Source organism: Phocoena sinus, chromosome 15 (genome assembly GCF_008692025.1).
Source record: "Phocoena sinus isolate mPhoSin1 chromosome 15, mPhoSin1.pri, whole genome shotgun sequence".
NCBI lineage: Eukaryota > Metazoa > Chordata > Mammalia > Artiodactyla > Phocoenidae > Phocoena > Phocoena sinus.
Genome location: NC_045777.1, coordinates 65,781,026 through 65,794,706, shown reverse-complemented (window position 1 = coordinate 65,794,706; position 13,681 = coordinate 65,781,026). Strand labels below are relative to the sequence as shown.

The 13,681-nt window shown below is 44.6% G+C and overlaps 1 protein-coding gene across 5 annotated transcripts in view; it reads left to right on the top strand.

The window, feature by feature from the left end:
* LOC116739913 (acyl-coenzyme A synthetase ACSM1, mitochondrial) overlaps positions 1–662 on the top strand; it is a 49,711-nt gene extending 49,049 nt beyond the window's left edge. For 3 of the 5 annotated variants that reach the window (XM_032604806.1, XM_032604805.1, XM_032604804.1), the window contains exon 14: positions 314–662. In XM_032604806.1, the coding sequence (XP_032460697.1) occupies positions 314–400 (87 nt within the window). In that variant the 3' untranslated portion in view covers positions 401–662. The remainder of the gene's footprint in view (positions 1–313) is intronic. The other 2 variants (XM_032604810.1, XM_032604809.1) reach the window with 1 other exon arrangement.
* The last annotated feature ends 13,019 nt before the right edge of the window (positions 663–13,681 follow it).

Genomic DNA, 13,681 nt, shown 5'->3' with positions numbered 1-13,681 from the left:
GCCACCACGTAGGTACCTCCCAGAGTACTAGAAGAGATGGACAGAGGGGGTGGCCTGTCTCAATGACTCCCAACTTTTCTGTTAAATGTGGCACACTTCACTCCTTCTCATATTTCACTGGTCAAAGTACATCAAAGGGCTGCATCCAACTTCAGGAGTCCGAGGAGAATCTGACATAAATGGGTGAAACCCCATTAAGGCCCCCACATGGCGCCAGCCTTTCTGGGGGACTGTGAGAGGGCAAAGGAGGGAGCTGAGGGTTGATAGAAAATGACGGGGGGACTTAGTATGTGTTTGCTTTATCCTCAACCAGGTGGAGTTTGTCTCAGAGCTGCCCAAAACCATCACTGGCAAGATAAAAAGAAGTGAACTCCGGAAGAAGGAGTTTGGTCAGATGTAATTGGCAGAAAACTCAGAAACCACTGTGTGATGTTGGCCAAATGCTTGGCGGCCTCAGGCTCCTCACGATGGTGAGGGTGAGGAGAGGAACGCTGAGAGAGTTGACTTGAAAGAGACCCGGGAATGTCAACATTCCAGCATTTTTGTTCTTTTAAATTATATCAATCACTATCCTTCCTCCAAGTTCCCTGTTCATTTCAGATTGCCCAGCTGAGCGCTCAGAATGGGGCTGAAGCAAATTAAATACTGACTCAGCATCCACAGTGAGTCTGTTGTGCATTTATTCTGGGAAAGATCCAGTGCTGAATGCTGTCCCTCGTAATTCCCCCAATCCCCATCACAGACTGCTCCAGGGCCTGATTCTCCCTCCTGGTTCCAGAGACTCTGTGACCCAGTCGACGACCAGGACATAGAGGTCTAGGAGGAACAGTCCATGTGGCCCCCGGGGTCTGCTCCTGCCTGGCTTGCCTCTGCCCAACTGGGGGGTGAGGCGGGAGGCAGGGCAAGTGTGGTGGTCTGGGGAATGGAGAAGAGGGGAGGGCAGCCCGGCTTGGTGACGACACCTGCCTGCCACACCATCCCTCACCTGCACCCTCCAATGGACCCACTGCCTCTCGTCCCACCAATAATGCTGCTGCTGTTGCTGCTTGCAGGTCCCAGCCTGGACCAGTGCAGGTGAGTGAGTACCTGCCCTCTGGGGGCCCAGGAATCCTGCAGGACTCCTCCAGCCCTTCCCAGGGACCCAGGAGCTTTGCCCCCCAGCCCCTCCCCAGGGGCCCAGAGTCCTCCCCAGGCACCTCTCCTTATACTGTGTAATCCGCTCTGCCATCCAGAGCCCTCTGACACCCCTGGCCTGTGGTCCTGTGAACTAACCCTTCACTCCATCCATCCTTCCGGCCCGAGGTGGAACCACCAGAGGCTGGAAGGAGCAGAGGCAGAAGAGGCTGAGCCTGGGGGTGAGAGAAGCGCATATTGTCTCCTTCTCACCCATTCCTGGGGGGTCACCGAGAGGGAGATCCCCTCTGCAGCTGCCCTCTTCTGAGGTGCACAGATATACACACTCACAGGGTAATATACAGACATCACAAACACAGAGACGCACAGGTAAAGAATCACCCCCAGCCTCACCTGGGGACTCAGGTGTTGGGTTCATGGACAGCTCACACACAGACCAACGCAGGCAAGGACACCCTGGGGGGAACACACACACATATACACACAAGTACACATACTCAGGGCCATGTGAGACAGCCCCCCAGGGCAGACCCACACACACCCCAAGGAGGCACACACACGCACACACACAGACATGTAGGCAGAGACATAGACACAGAACACAGCCACATACACACAGGCACAAAAAGAAGACAAACACACAGATACAATCAGGAACACCCAAAGGGACAGCAACTTCACACACATATAAAACACAGACACAACTCCACAGACCCATATGTCCTGAGACACAGACACACACACGGATTTGCACAACCAACGTACACTCATTCAGTGACAAAGGTGCAGACACAAATGCGTACAGATAAAACCAGAGAGACACTCAATGTCTCAGTGCTGTGCAGTGGGAAATTCACGTTCACAATCGAGATGCTCACAGACACAGAAACTCAGACACACAGGTTCATACATGCAGACTTATACAACCACAGTCACACACACACACACACTCCCAGACAGTTCTGGCACCCCAGTGGATACCTCCACAGGCAGTCGGGGTGAATAGACCCTGGCATTGAGGTAGAAGGTAGACGGGCTCCAGGCTAAGCAGCTGGAGCTTGTCTCCTGCTGACATTTCAAGGAAAAGATAAAGGCAGGAGCAGAGAGAAGCTCAGCTCTGCCTGAGTGAAAAGATAAGACTACCATATTTTTCATTCTTGAGGTCAAGGAGACCTCCTGGACTACACATGCACAAAACGGTTCCTCAGGGGTCAGAAAATGGAGGGGGCGCTAGCCCATAACATGTCCTGCCAACCTCTCAGAGACTCTCACGCTGGAATCTGTCTTGGCTTAAAGATGCACGTGCACATTGGGTAAGACCCTGAGTCAGACCAAATATGGGCACAAAGCAAGATGAATCAAGGTGATTGGCTAGAGGGAACCCGGAGAACTGCAGCCGTATAAGCAATTCAAGCCACCCCAAAAGCGTGACTCTCTCTCTCTGAGCCCATCCGTGTGTCTTTCCGCATGTACTTTTCTTCTAATAAACGCTTTATCTGCTTCCCTACCTTCTGTCTCTTTGCTGAATTCTTTCTTCAAAGAAGACAAGGACTGAGGTCCTGTTTCAATCCCACCGGCCCTCGTGGTTGGGATTCAGCACTTTCACTGCCACAGCCTGGGTTTGATTCCCGGTCAGGGAACTGAGATCCTGCTTCAAGCCACCACACCCTCGAGATCAGCATGACCTACCCCACCTAGGCTGTCATGGAAGGGGGTGTTTTCCTGGCTCCGAACCCAGTGCTAGGCACCTGTCCCATTGAGGGCCTCCCAGAGGGCTGTGCTTATGCTCTGAGACACCAGAGAATGGCCAGGGTAGGGTGGCTCTGGGGACAGGGCACAGGGGAAGGACTGGGCTATGACAGCATGCACTTAACGTGGGGGTGTTGCATGGGGCCTAGCAGATCCCAAAGTCAAAAGAGGGAAAAAAGTGTGCCTCCCCAGGACCCGCGCTGTCTGTCAGAGTGGGCTGTGCCCTCTCCCACAATAACAAAAGTGACAGTAAAGGCATCATCAGGACCATTGTATGATAATATTATCATCACCACAGCAATGACCGACCATCAGCCCGAGGTGGAGGAGTGAGGTGTGACCATGGTCGCCTGGTTTGCTTCATCTTCTGAGCAGGGCTGACCCTGAGCCAAGGCAAAGATTCTCTCTGGCCCCTTCTCTCTCTGGAGGCCTCAGCTCCAGCTTCTTCCTCTCCCAACATTCCCCCCACTCCCACCCAGACCCAAGTCCCCCCTGACCCTTTTCTCAGCCTGATACAACACCTCTCCCTGACTCTCCATCTGTGCAGTGGGGATAGAGATGGTATGGGCCGTAAGAAGATGCCTGCAAAGTACAGTGGTTAGCACAGGCTGGTAACAGGAGGGGCCTTTAAAGCCTTCACAGCTTCTAAGGTGCCGGTTTTGGGAGGACAGTCGCCCCTGGGAGATGATGAAGCTGATGGGCACAGGCGCTCAGCACATGGCCTCCCTTTGTCCTCGTGACAGCCTTTGGACACAGGACTGGGCATTTCCATCTTAGGGAGGAAACCCACCCGGGGTCACAACGCTGGTAAGCAGCACAGCTGGGTCTCAAGCCCAAGGCTCCTGGCCCTGCCTTCAGGGGCCACGGAGGGCTCCTCCCCTGGATGGGAGGCTGAACCCGCTTTGGGGATGCTTCGTCTGCTGCATGAATGGTCTCACCCTTTCCAGGCCCCTTAACTCTGTTCACTTCTCCTTCTTTCCCTCATCCCTGCTTGAGCTGTAACCAGGGTGACCCTGGCACCGTTCATGGAAGTCCCCAGTCCCTTACAGGCTGCGTCTGCCTCCCATTCACTTCGCGGCTAGTCTGACTTCCACCCCCTCTGTGCCTAGTCTGTCTCTTTATAACCACACAGCCCAAACGTGGGACTCTGTAGGCAGGCAACTGCATCTAAACAGATTTCAACACTATTGTTTAGTTGTCCCTGTTTTTTGTTTTTGTTTTGCTTGGTTTTTTTAAATCATTTCTTTGTATTTATGGTAAAAGACACTGATTTTCCATTATAACAGTAATAGAATGTTTCCTGTTTACAATAAGTTTCCATAATAATAAAATCTATGGGGTTTAAAGCAATGACTTTAAAGCTGTCTTGGGCCTGAATGAGCTGGGAAACCACTCTGTCAGTCACACATAAAAGCACCTTTAGGAACTTCACCTCAGGACAGGGCCCAGAACAGACCATCACCAGTGGGCTTTGTCTAACCACCCGGGTCCCTGGGCCCCAGCCCACCTGCTTGGCTCTCCCCACCCAGCACTCCTGGTACTGCCAAGCTGTTTGGGTGCTGTCCTCAGATCCCCCAGAAAGGAAGCTGGTGAACTTTCTCCATTGAAATTCTCAATTTCTGGAGGTCCCTGGCAATCAATAATGAGAGTCAGACTGGATTTTTTTCGCCCCTGTTTAGGTTCATAAGCTAAAGCCCATGCTAACAGGTGATGTATCTAGCCCTGTTTCAGGTGTTAAAATGTCTACACTAATTACGGATGATTTTGAGACCATACCCGTACCGTCTGTATGGTCACACAAAGTGGAATTCGCAAGCCAGAAGGAAACCTATTTTATTACCATATCATCATGACCACGTAATGCAGTTCAACTGTAACATCTTTCCCTTCGGGTTTTCTTCTTTGCTCGTATTTTATTTGTAAGTGTACTTCTCAATTTCCAAACATGGGAAATTCTAGTTAGCTTTTCATCAGGACTCTTCTAGCACAATGGCATTACCAAAAAACATGCTCTGTGTGATTTCATTCCTCTGAAATATGTTGAAATTTGCTTTGTGGCCAAAATAAATAAGGTTAATTTTTGTAATTACACTATATGTGCCTGAAATTAATGTTTCCTCTGCAGTTGTTATGTGATATTGAGGGATATATGGATATAGCTATATGATTAAAATGGTTTGCTAGTAAGATCTTCTACACCTTACAGATGCTCTGTGGTGCTCATTGTATGACTTGTTGAGGGAGAGGTGTGAAAACCTCCCACTCTGCTTGTGTATTTGATTATTCTTGTATCTCTGTCATCAAATCGATTTCGGCCACTGCCCATGGGAAATCTTGGGAGTTCTCAAAGGAAGGAAGAAGCATCCAGAAGTGGGGGACAGGGGACCTGGGTTCAGGAGGACGAGAAAACCTAAGGTCTGAGAAGTTTCCAGAGAGGACCCGGGGTTGGATGGCGAGCGAGGAGGCAGCAGGTAGGGGAAGGGTGTTCGGGTGTCCACTGTGATGGACCAGGGACATCAACAGTAACACAGTAATTGTGGGGGACATGAACACTCCACTTACATCAATGGACAGATCATCAAGACAGAAAGTCAATAAGGAAACACAGGCCTTAAAGGACACATTAACCCAGATGGACTTAATTAATATTTCTAGAGTGTTGCATCTGAAAACAGCAGAATACACATTCTTTTCAGGTGCACATGGAGCATTCTCTAGGATAGATCACATGCCAGGCCATAATGCATGCCTTGGTAAATTTAAGAACATTGAAATCATAACAAGCATCTTTTCGGACCACAATGCTATGAGATTTGAAATCTACTACAAGAAAAAAAAAAAACTGGAAAAAATAAGCATGTGGAATCTAAACAATATGCTACTAAACAACCAATGGGTCACTGAATAAATCAAAGATGGAATAAAAAAATAGCTAGAGACAAATGAAAATGAAAACAAGGCGATCCAAAACCTATGGGACGCAGCAAAAGCAGTTCTAAGAAGGAAGTTTATTGTAATACAGTCTTACTTCAGGAAACAAGAAAAAGCTCAAATAAAAAACCTAACCTTACGCCTAAAGCAACTAGAGAAAGGAGAAGAAACAAAACCCAATGTTAATAGAAGGAAAGAAATCATAAGGATCAGAGCAGAAATGAATGCAATAGAGACGAAGAAAACAATAGAAAAGGTCTATGAAACTAAAAGCTGGTTCTTTTTTTTTTTTTTTTTTTTAAAGCTGGTTCTTTGAAAAGATAAACAAAATTGATAAACTTTTGGCCAAATTCATTAAGGAAAAAAGGGAGAGGGCTCAAATCAATAAGGTTAGATATGAAAAGAAAAAAAAACAAGTTATGCCTGACACCATAGAATACAAAAGATCATAAGAGACTACTATTGCACAAGCAACTCTACAGCAATAAAACGGACAACCAAGAAGAAAGGGACAAATTCTTAGGTACAATCTCCCAAGACTAAACCAGGAAGAAACAGAAAATATGAAGAGCAATCACAAGTATTGAAATTGAAACTGTGATTTAAAAACTCCCAACAAACAGAAGTCCAGAACCAGATGGCTTCACAGGCAAATTCTATCAAACATTTAGAGAAGAGTTAATGCCTATCACTCTGAAACTATTCCAAAAATTTGCAGATGAAGGAACACTCCCAAGTACATTCAGTTCAGTTTGGTTTGTTTGGTTTCAGTTCACCATCACCCTGAAACCAAAACCAGAGAAAGATACAACAACAACAAAAAGAAAATTACAGGCCAATATCACTGATGAACATAGACGCAAAAGTCCTGAACAAAATACTAGCAAACAGAATCCAACAATACATTAAAAAGGTCATACACCATGATCAAGTGGGATTTATCCCAAGGGTGTAAAGATTCTTCAATATACACAAATCAATCAGAATGATACACCACATTAACAAATTAAAGAATAAAAATCATATGATCATGTCAATAGATTCAGAAAAAGCTTTCAACACCCATTTATGATACCAACTCTCCAGAAAGCAGGCATAGAGGGAACCTACCTCAACATAAAAAAGGCCATACATGACAAACCCACAGCTAACATCATACTCAATGGTGAAAACCTGAAAGCATTTCCTCTAAGGTCAGGAACAAGACAAGGACGTCCACTCTCGCACTTTTATTCAACATAGTTTTGGAAGTCCTAGCCACAGCAATCAGAGAAGAAAAAGAAATAAAAGGAATCCAAATTGGAAAGGAAGAAGTAAAATTGTCACTGTCTGCAGATGGCATGACACTATATATAGAAAATCCTAAAGATGCCACCAGAAAACTACTAGAGCTCATCAATGAATTTGGTAAAGTTGCAAGATACAAAATTAACACACAGAAATCTGTTGCATTTCTATACACTGACAAATGAAAGATCAGAAAGAGAAATTAAGGAAACAATCCCATTTACAATCACATCAGAAAGAATCAAATACCTAGCAATAAGCCTACCTAAGGAGGCAAAACAACTGCACTCCAAAAACTAAAAGATGCTGATGAAAGAAATTGAAGATGACATGAACAGATGGAAAGATATACCATGTTCTAGGACTGGAAGAATCAATGTTGTCAAAATGACCATACTACCCAAGGAAATCTACAGATTCAATGCAATATATATCAAATTACCAATGGCATTTTTCACAGAAGTAGAAAAAAATTTTACAATTTGTATGGAAACACAAAAGACTCTGAATAACCAATGCAATCTTGAGAAAGAAAAACGGAGCTGGAGGAATCAGGCTCCCTGACTTCAGACTGTACTACAAATCTGCAATCATCAAAAGAGTATGGTACCGGCACAAAAATAGAAATATAGATCCATGGAACAGGATAGAAAATCCAGAGATTAAACCCACACACTTATGGTCAACTAATCTATGACAAAGAAGACAAGAGTATACAATGGAGAAAAGACAGCCTCATCAATAAGTAGGGCTGGGAAAACTGGACAGCTAAATGTAAAAGAATGAAATTAGAACGTTCTCTAACACCATACACAAAAATAAACTCAAAATGGATTAAAGACCTAAATGTAAGACCAGATGCTACAAACTCTTAGAGGAAAACATAGGCAGAACACTCTTTGACATAAATCATAGCAATATCTTTTTCGATCCACCTCCTAGAGTAATGAAAATAAAAACAAAAATAAACAATTCAGACCTAACTAAACTTAAAAGCTTTTGCACAGCAAAGGAAACCATAAACAAAATGAAAAGACAACCTACATAATGGGAGAAAATATTTGCAAACAATGCAACCAACAATGGATTAATCTCCAAAATATATAAACAGCTCATTCAACTCAATATCAAAAAAAAAACCCAATCAAAAAAATGGAGGAAGAGCTAAATAGACATTTCTCCAAAGAAGACATACAGATGGCCAAAAAGCACATGAAAAGATGCTCAATGTTGCTAATTCTTAGAGAAATGCAGATAAAATCTACAATGAGGTATCACCTCACACCGGTCAGAATGGCCATCATCAAAAAATCTACAAACAATAAATGCTGGAGAGAGGGTGTGGAAGAAAGGGAACCTACCCTGTTGGTGGGGATGTAAATTGGTACAGCCACTGTGGAGAACAGTATGGAGGTTCCTTAAAAAACTAAAAATAGAGCTACCATATGATCCAGCAATCCCCTCCAGAGAGAACCGTAATTTGAAAAGATACATGCACCCCAATGTTCATTGCAGCACTATTTACAATAGCCAGGACAAGGAAGCAACCTAAATGCCCACTGACAGATGAATGGATAAAGAAGAGGTGGTACACGTATACAATGGAATATTACTCAACCATAAAAAACAATTAGATAATGCCATTTTCAGCCACATGGATGGACCTAGAGATTATTGTACTAAGTGAAGTAAGTCAGACAGAGAAAGACAAATATCATATGATATTGCTTACATGTTGAACCTAAAAGAATGATACATATGAACTTATTTATAAACCAAAAACAGAATCACAGACATAGAAGACAAACTTATGATTACCAAAGGGGAAAGGTGAGGGGTGGGGAGGGATAAATTAGGAGTTTGGGGTTAAATATATACACACTACAATATATAAAATAAATAATCAACAAGGACCTACTGTATAGCACGGGGAAATCTACTCAGTATTCTGTAATAACCTATATGGGAAAAGAATCTGAAAAAGAATAGATATATGTATATGTATAACTGAATCACTTTGCTGTACACCTGAAAGTAACACAACATTTTAAATCAACTATACTCCAATACAGAATAAAAGTTTTTTAAAAATTGAAAAGGAAGTAATGATTTTCAGTTCTCTGATTTAAACAGTCTATGGGAGTAGAACTTGTTACCTGTTCCTTCCTGATGTTGAGCTGAACATTCTCCTGTTCATGCGGTTCTTCAGGTTTCACTTCTGCATGATTGACACAAGCTTCATTGACGGCAATTTCAACCTAAAGCAAAACATTCTCATTGATGACTTAATTCCCAAGAAAAAAACTGCCAAGTAGATATCATCATTTTAACCTCCTAAGACATGAAAAAGTTGTTCCTTGCAAAAGCTAATGTGTACAATGGAAATCCTGCAGCAAATATAGGTAGCTTACCTCCAAAATTTCTGAGGTGTTCATTGAAATAGCACCTTTCAAGTCCTCTGTAGATTTTTTTTTTCCAATATCTGCACATAGGATAGAAACAACAACTGCACTGAGATTTCAGCGGAAACACTGATATGCTCAAAAGGTGTAACATCAACCAAACATATCCCACGGTGACCCCTAAGTTTCATGTGATAGTAGTTGATCCAGGTTGGGCCCAGGAAAAATATCAAGCCCATAAAGAAATGCAGAACAAAGAAAGACATTAAGGCACAAATATTTTGTAGCTTCAACAAATATCTTGCTCACTGCATAATGGAAGAGATGACTGGATGACAAGGGGAAAGCAAAGGTGGAAAATAGTTCATGTCAAACAGCTCAAAGGTGGGTGTTCTTGGGCTTCCCTGGTGGCGTAGTGGTTGGGAGTCCCCCTGCCGATGCAGGGGACGGGGGTTCGTGCCCCAGGCCAGGAAGATCCCACATGCCGCGGAGCGGCTGGGCCCGTGAGCCATGGCCGCTGAGCCTGCGTGTCTGGAGCCTGCGCTCCGCAACGGGAGAGGCCACAACAGTGAGAGGCCCGTGTACCGCCAAAAAAAAAAAAAGTGGGTGTTCTTGATGGAATATAAAGAAAACTTTCCCGAGAGGCTTCCAGGAAGATGGCGGAAGAGTAAGACGCGGAGATCACCTTCCTCCCCACAGATACACCAGAAATACATCTACACGTGGAACAACTCCTACAGAACACCTACTGAACGCTGGCAGAAGACCTCAGACCTCCCAAATGGCAAAAAAAAAAAAAAAAAAACAAAACCACGTACCTGGGCAGGGCAAAAGAATAAACAGAGACAAAAGGATAGAGACGGGACCTGCACCAGTGGGAGGGAGCTGTGAAGGAGGAAAGGTTACCATACACTAGGAAGCCCCTTCACGGGCGGACACTGCGTGTGGCGCAGAGGGAAAGCTTCGGAGCCGCGGAGAGAGCACAGCAACAGGGGTGCGGGGTACAAAGCGGAGAGATTCCCGCGCAGAGGATCAGGGCCGACCGGCACTCACCAGTCCGAGAGGCTTGTCTGCTGCCCCGCCGACGCGGGCGGGGCTGGGAGCTGAGGCTCGGGCTTCGGTCGGAGCGCAGGGAGAGTACTGGTGTTGGCGGCGTGAACACAGCGCGTTAGTGTGCCGCGGCTAGCCGGGAAGGAGTCCGGGGAAAAGTCTGGACCTGCCGAAGAGGCAAGAGACTTTTTCCTCCCTCTTGATGTTTCCTGGTGCGCGAGGAGAGGGGATTGAGAACGCTGCTTGAAGGAGCTCCAGAGACAGGCGCGAGCCGCGGCTAAAAGCGCGGACCCCAGAGACAGACATGAGACGCTAAGGCTGCTGCTGCCGCCACCAAGAAGCCTGTGTGCGAGCACAGGTCACTCTCCACAACCCCCTTCCGGGGAGCCTGTGCAGCCCGCCACTGCCAGGGTCCCGGGATCCAGGGACAACTCCCCCGGGAGAACGCACGGCGCGCCTCAGGCTGGCGCAACGTCACGCAGGCCTCTGCCGCCGCAGGCCCGCCCCGCACTCCGTGCCCCTCCCTCCCCTCGGCCTGAGTGAGCCAGAGCTCCTGAATCAGCGGCTCTTTTAACCCCGTCCTGTCTGACCAAAGAACAGACGCCCCCCGGCGACCTACACGCAGAGGCGGGTCCGAATCCAAAGCTGAGCCCCTGGGAGCTGTGAGAACAAAGAAGAGAAAGGGAAATCTTTCCCAGCAGCCACAGAAGCAGCGGATTAAAGCTCCACAATCAACTTGATGTACCCTGCATCTGTGGAATACATGAATAGACAACGAATCATCCCAAATTAAGGAGCCCTGTGGATGAAAGGCTCTTGGTGCTACAGCCAGGAGTTAGTGCTGTGCCTCTGAGGTGGGAGAGACAACTTCAGGACACTGGTCCACAAGAGGGCTCCCAGCTGCACATAATAGCAAACGGCAAAAATCTCCCAGAGATCTCCATCTCAATGCCAGCACCCAGCTTCACTCAACGACCAGCAAGCTACAGTGCTGGACATCCTATGCCAATCAACTAGCAAGACAGGAACACAACCCCACCCATTAGCAGAGAGGCTGCCCAAAATCATAATAAGTCTACAGACACCCCAAAACACACCACCAGAAAGACAAGATCCTGCCCACCAGAAAGACAAGATCCTGCCTCATCCACCAGAACACAGGCACTAGTACCCTCCACCAGGAACCCTACACAACCCACTGAACCAACCTTAGCCACTGGGGACAGACACCAAAAAGAACAGGAACTACAAACCTTCAGCCTGCAAAAAGGAGACCCCAAACACAGTCAGATAAGCAAAATGAAAAGACAGAAAAACACACAGCAGATGAAAGAGCAAGATTAAAACCCACCAGACCTAACAAATGAAGAGGAAATAGACAGTCTACCTGAAAAAGAATTCAGAATAATGATAGTAAAGATGATCCAAAATCTTGGAAATAGAATAGACAAAATGCAAGAAACATTTAACAAGCACCTAGAAGAACTAAAGATGAAACAAACAATGATGAAAAACACAATAAATGAAATGAAAAATACTCTAGATGGGATCAATAGCAGAATAACTGAGGCAGAAGAACGGATAAGTGACCTGGAAGATAAAATAGTGGAAATAACTACTGCAGAGCAGAATAAAGAAAAAAGAATGAAAAGAACTGAGGACAGTCTCAGAGACCTCTGGGACAACATTAAACACACCAACATTTGTATTATAGGGGTTCCAGAAGTAGAAGAGAAAAAGAAAGGGACTGAGAAAATATTTGAAGAGACTGTAGTTGAAAACTTCCCTAATATGGGAAAGGAAATAGTTAATCAAGTCCAGGAAGCACAGAGAGTCCCATACAGGATAAATCCAAGGAGAAATACGCCAAGACACATATTAATCAAACTGTCAAAAATTAAATACAAAGAAAAAAGATTAAAAGCAGCAAGGGAAAAACAACAAATAACACACAATGGAATCCCCATAAGGTTAACAGCTGATCTTTCAGCAGAAACTCTGCAAGCCAGAAGGGACTGGCAGGACATATTTAAAGTGATGAAGGAGAAAAACCTGCAACCAAGATTACTCTACCCAGCAAGGAGCTCATTCAGATTTGATGGAGAAATTAAAACCTTTACAGACAAGCAAAAGCTGAGAGAGTTCAGCACCACCAAACTAGCTCTACAGCAACTGCTAAAGGAACTTCTCTAGGCAAGAAACACAAGAGAAGGAAAAGACCTACAATAACGAACCCAAAACAATTAAGAAAATGGGAATAGGAACATACATATCAATAATTACCTTAAATGTAAATGGACTAAATGCTCCCATCAAAAGACACAGATTGGCTGAATGGATATAAAAACAAGACCCATATATTTGCTGTCTACAAGAGACACACTTCAGACCTAGAGACACATACAGACTGAAAGTAAGGGTATAGAAAAAGATATTCCATGCAAATGGAAACCAAAAGAAAGCTGGAGTAGCAATTCTCATATCAGACAAAATAGACTTTAAAATAAAGACTATTAGAAGAGACAAAGAAGGACACTACATAATGATCAAGGGATCGATCCAAAAAGAAGATATAACAATTGTAAATATTTATGCACCCAACATAGGAGCACCTCAATACATAAGGCAAATACTAACAGCCATAAAAGGGAAAATCGACAGTAACACATTCATAGTAGGGGACTTTAACACCCCACTTTCACCAATGGACAGATCATCCAAAATGAAAAGAAATAAGGAAACACAAGCTTTAAATGATACATTAAACAAGATGGACTTAATTGATATTTATAGGACATTCCATCCAAAAACAACAGAATACACATTTTTCTATAGTGCTCATGGAACATTCTCCAGGATAGATCATATCTTGGGTCACAAATCAAGCCTTGGTAAATTTAAGAAAATTGAAATTGTATCAAGTATCTTTTCTGAACACAACGCTATGAGACTAGATATCAATTACAGGAAAAGACCTGTAAAAAATACAAACACATGGAGGATAAACAATACACTACTTAATAACGAAGTGATCACTGAAGAAATCAAAGAGGAAATTTAAAAATACCTAGAAACAAGTGACAATGGAGACACAACGACCCAAAATCTATGGGATGCAGCAAAAGCAG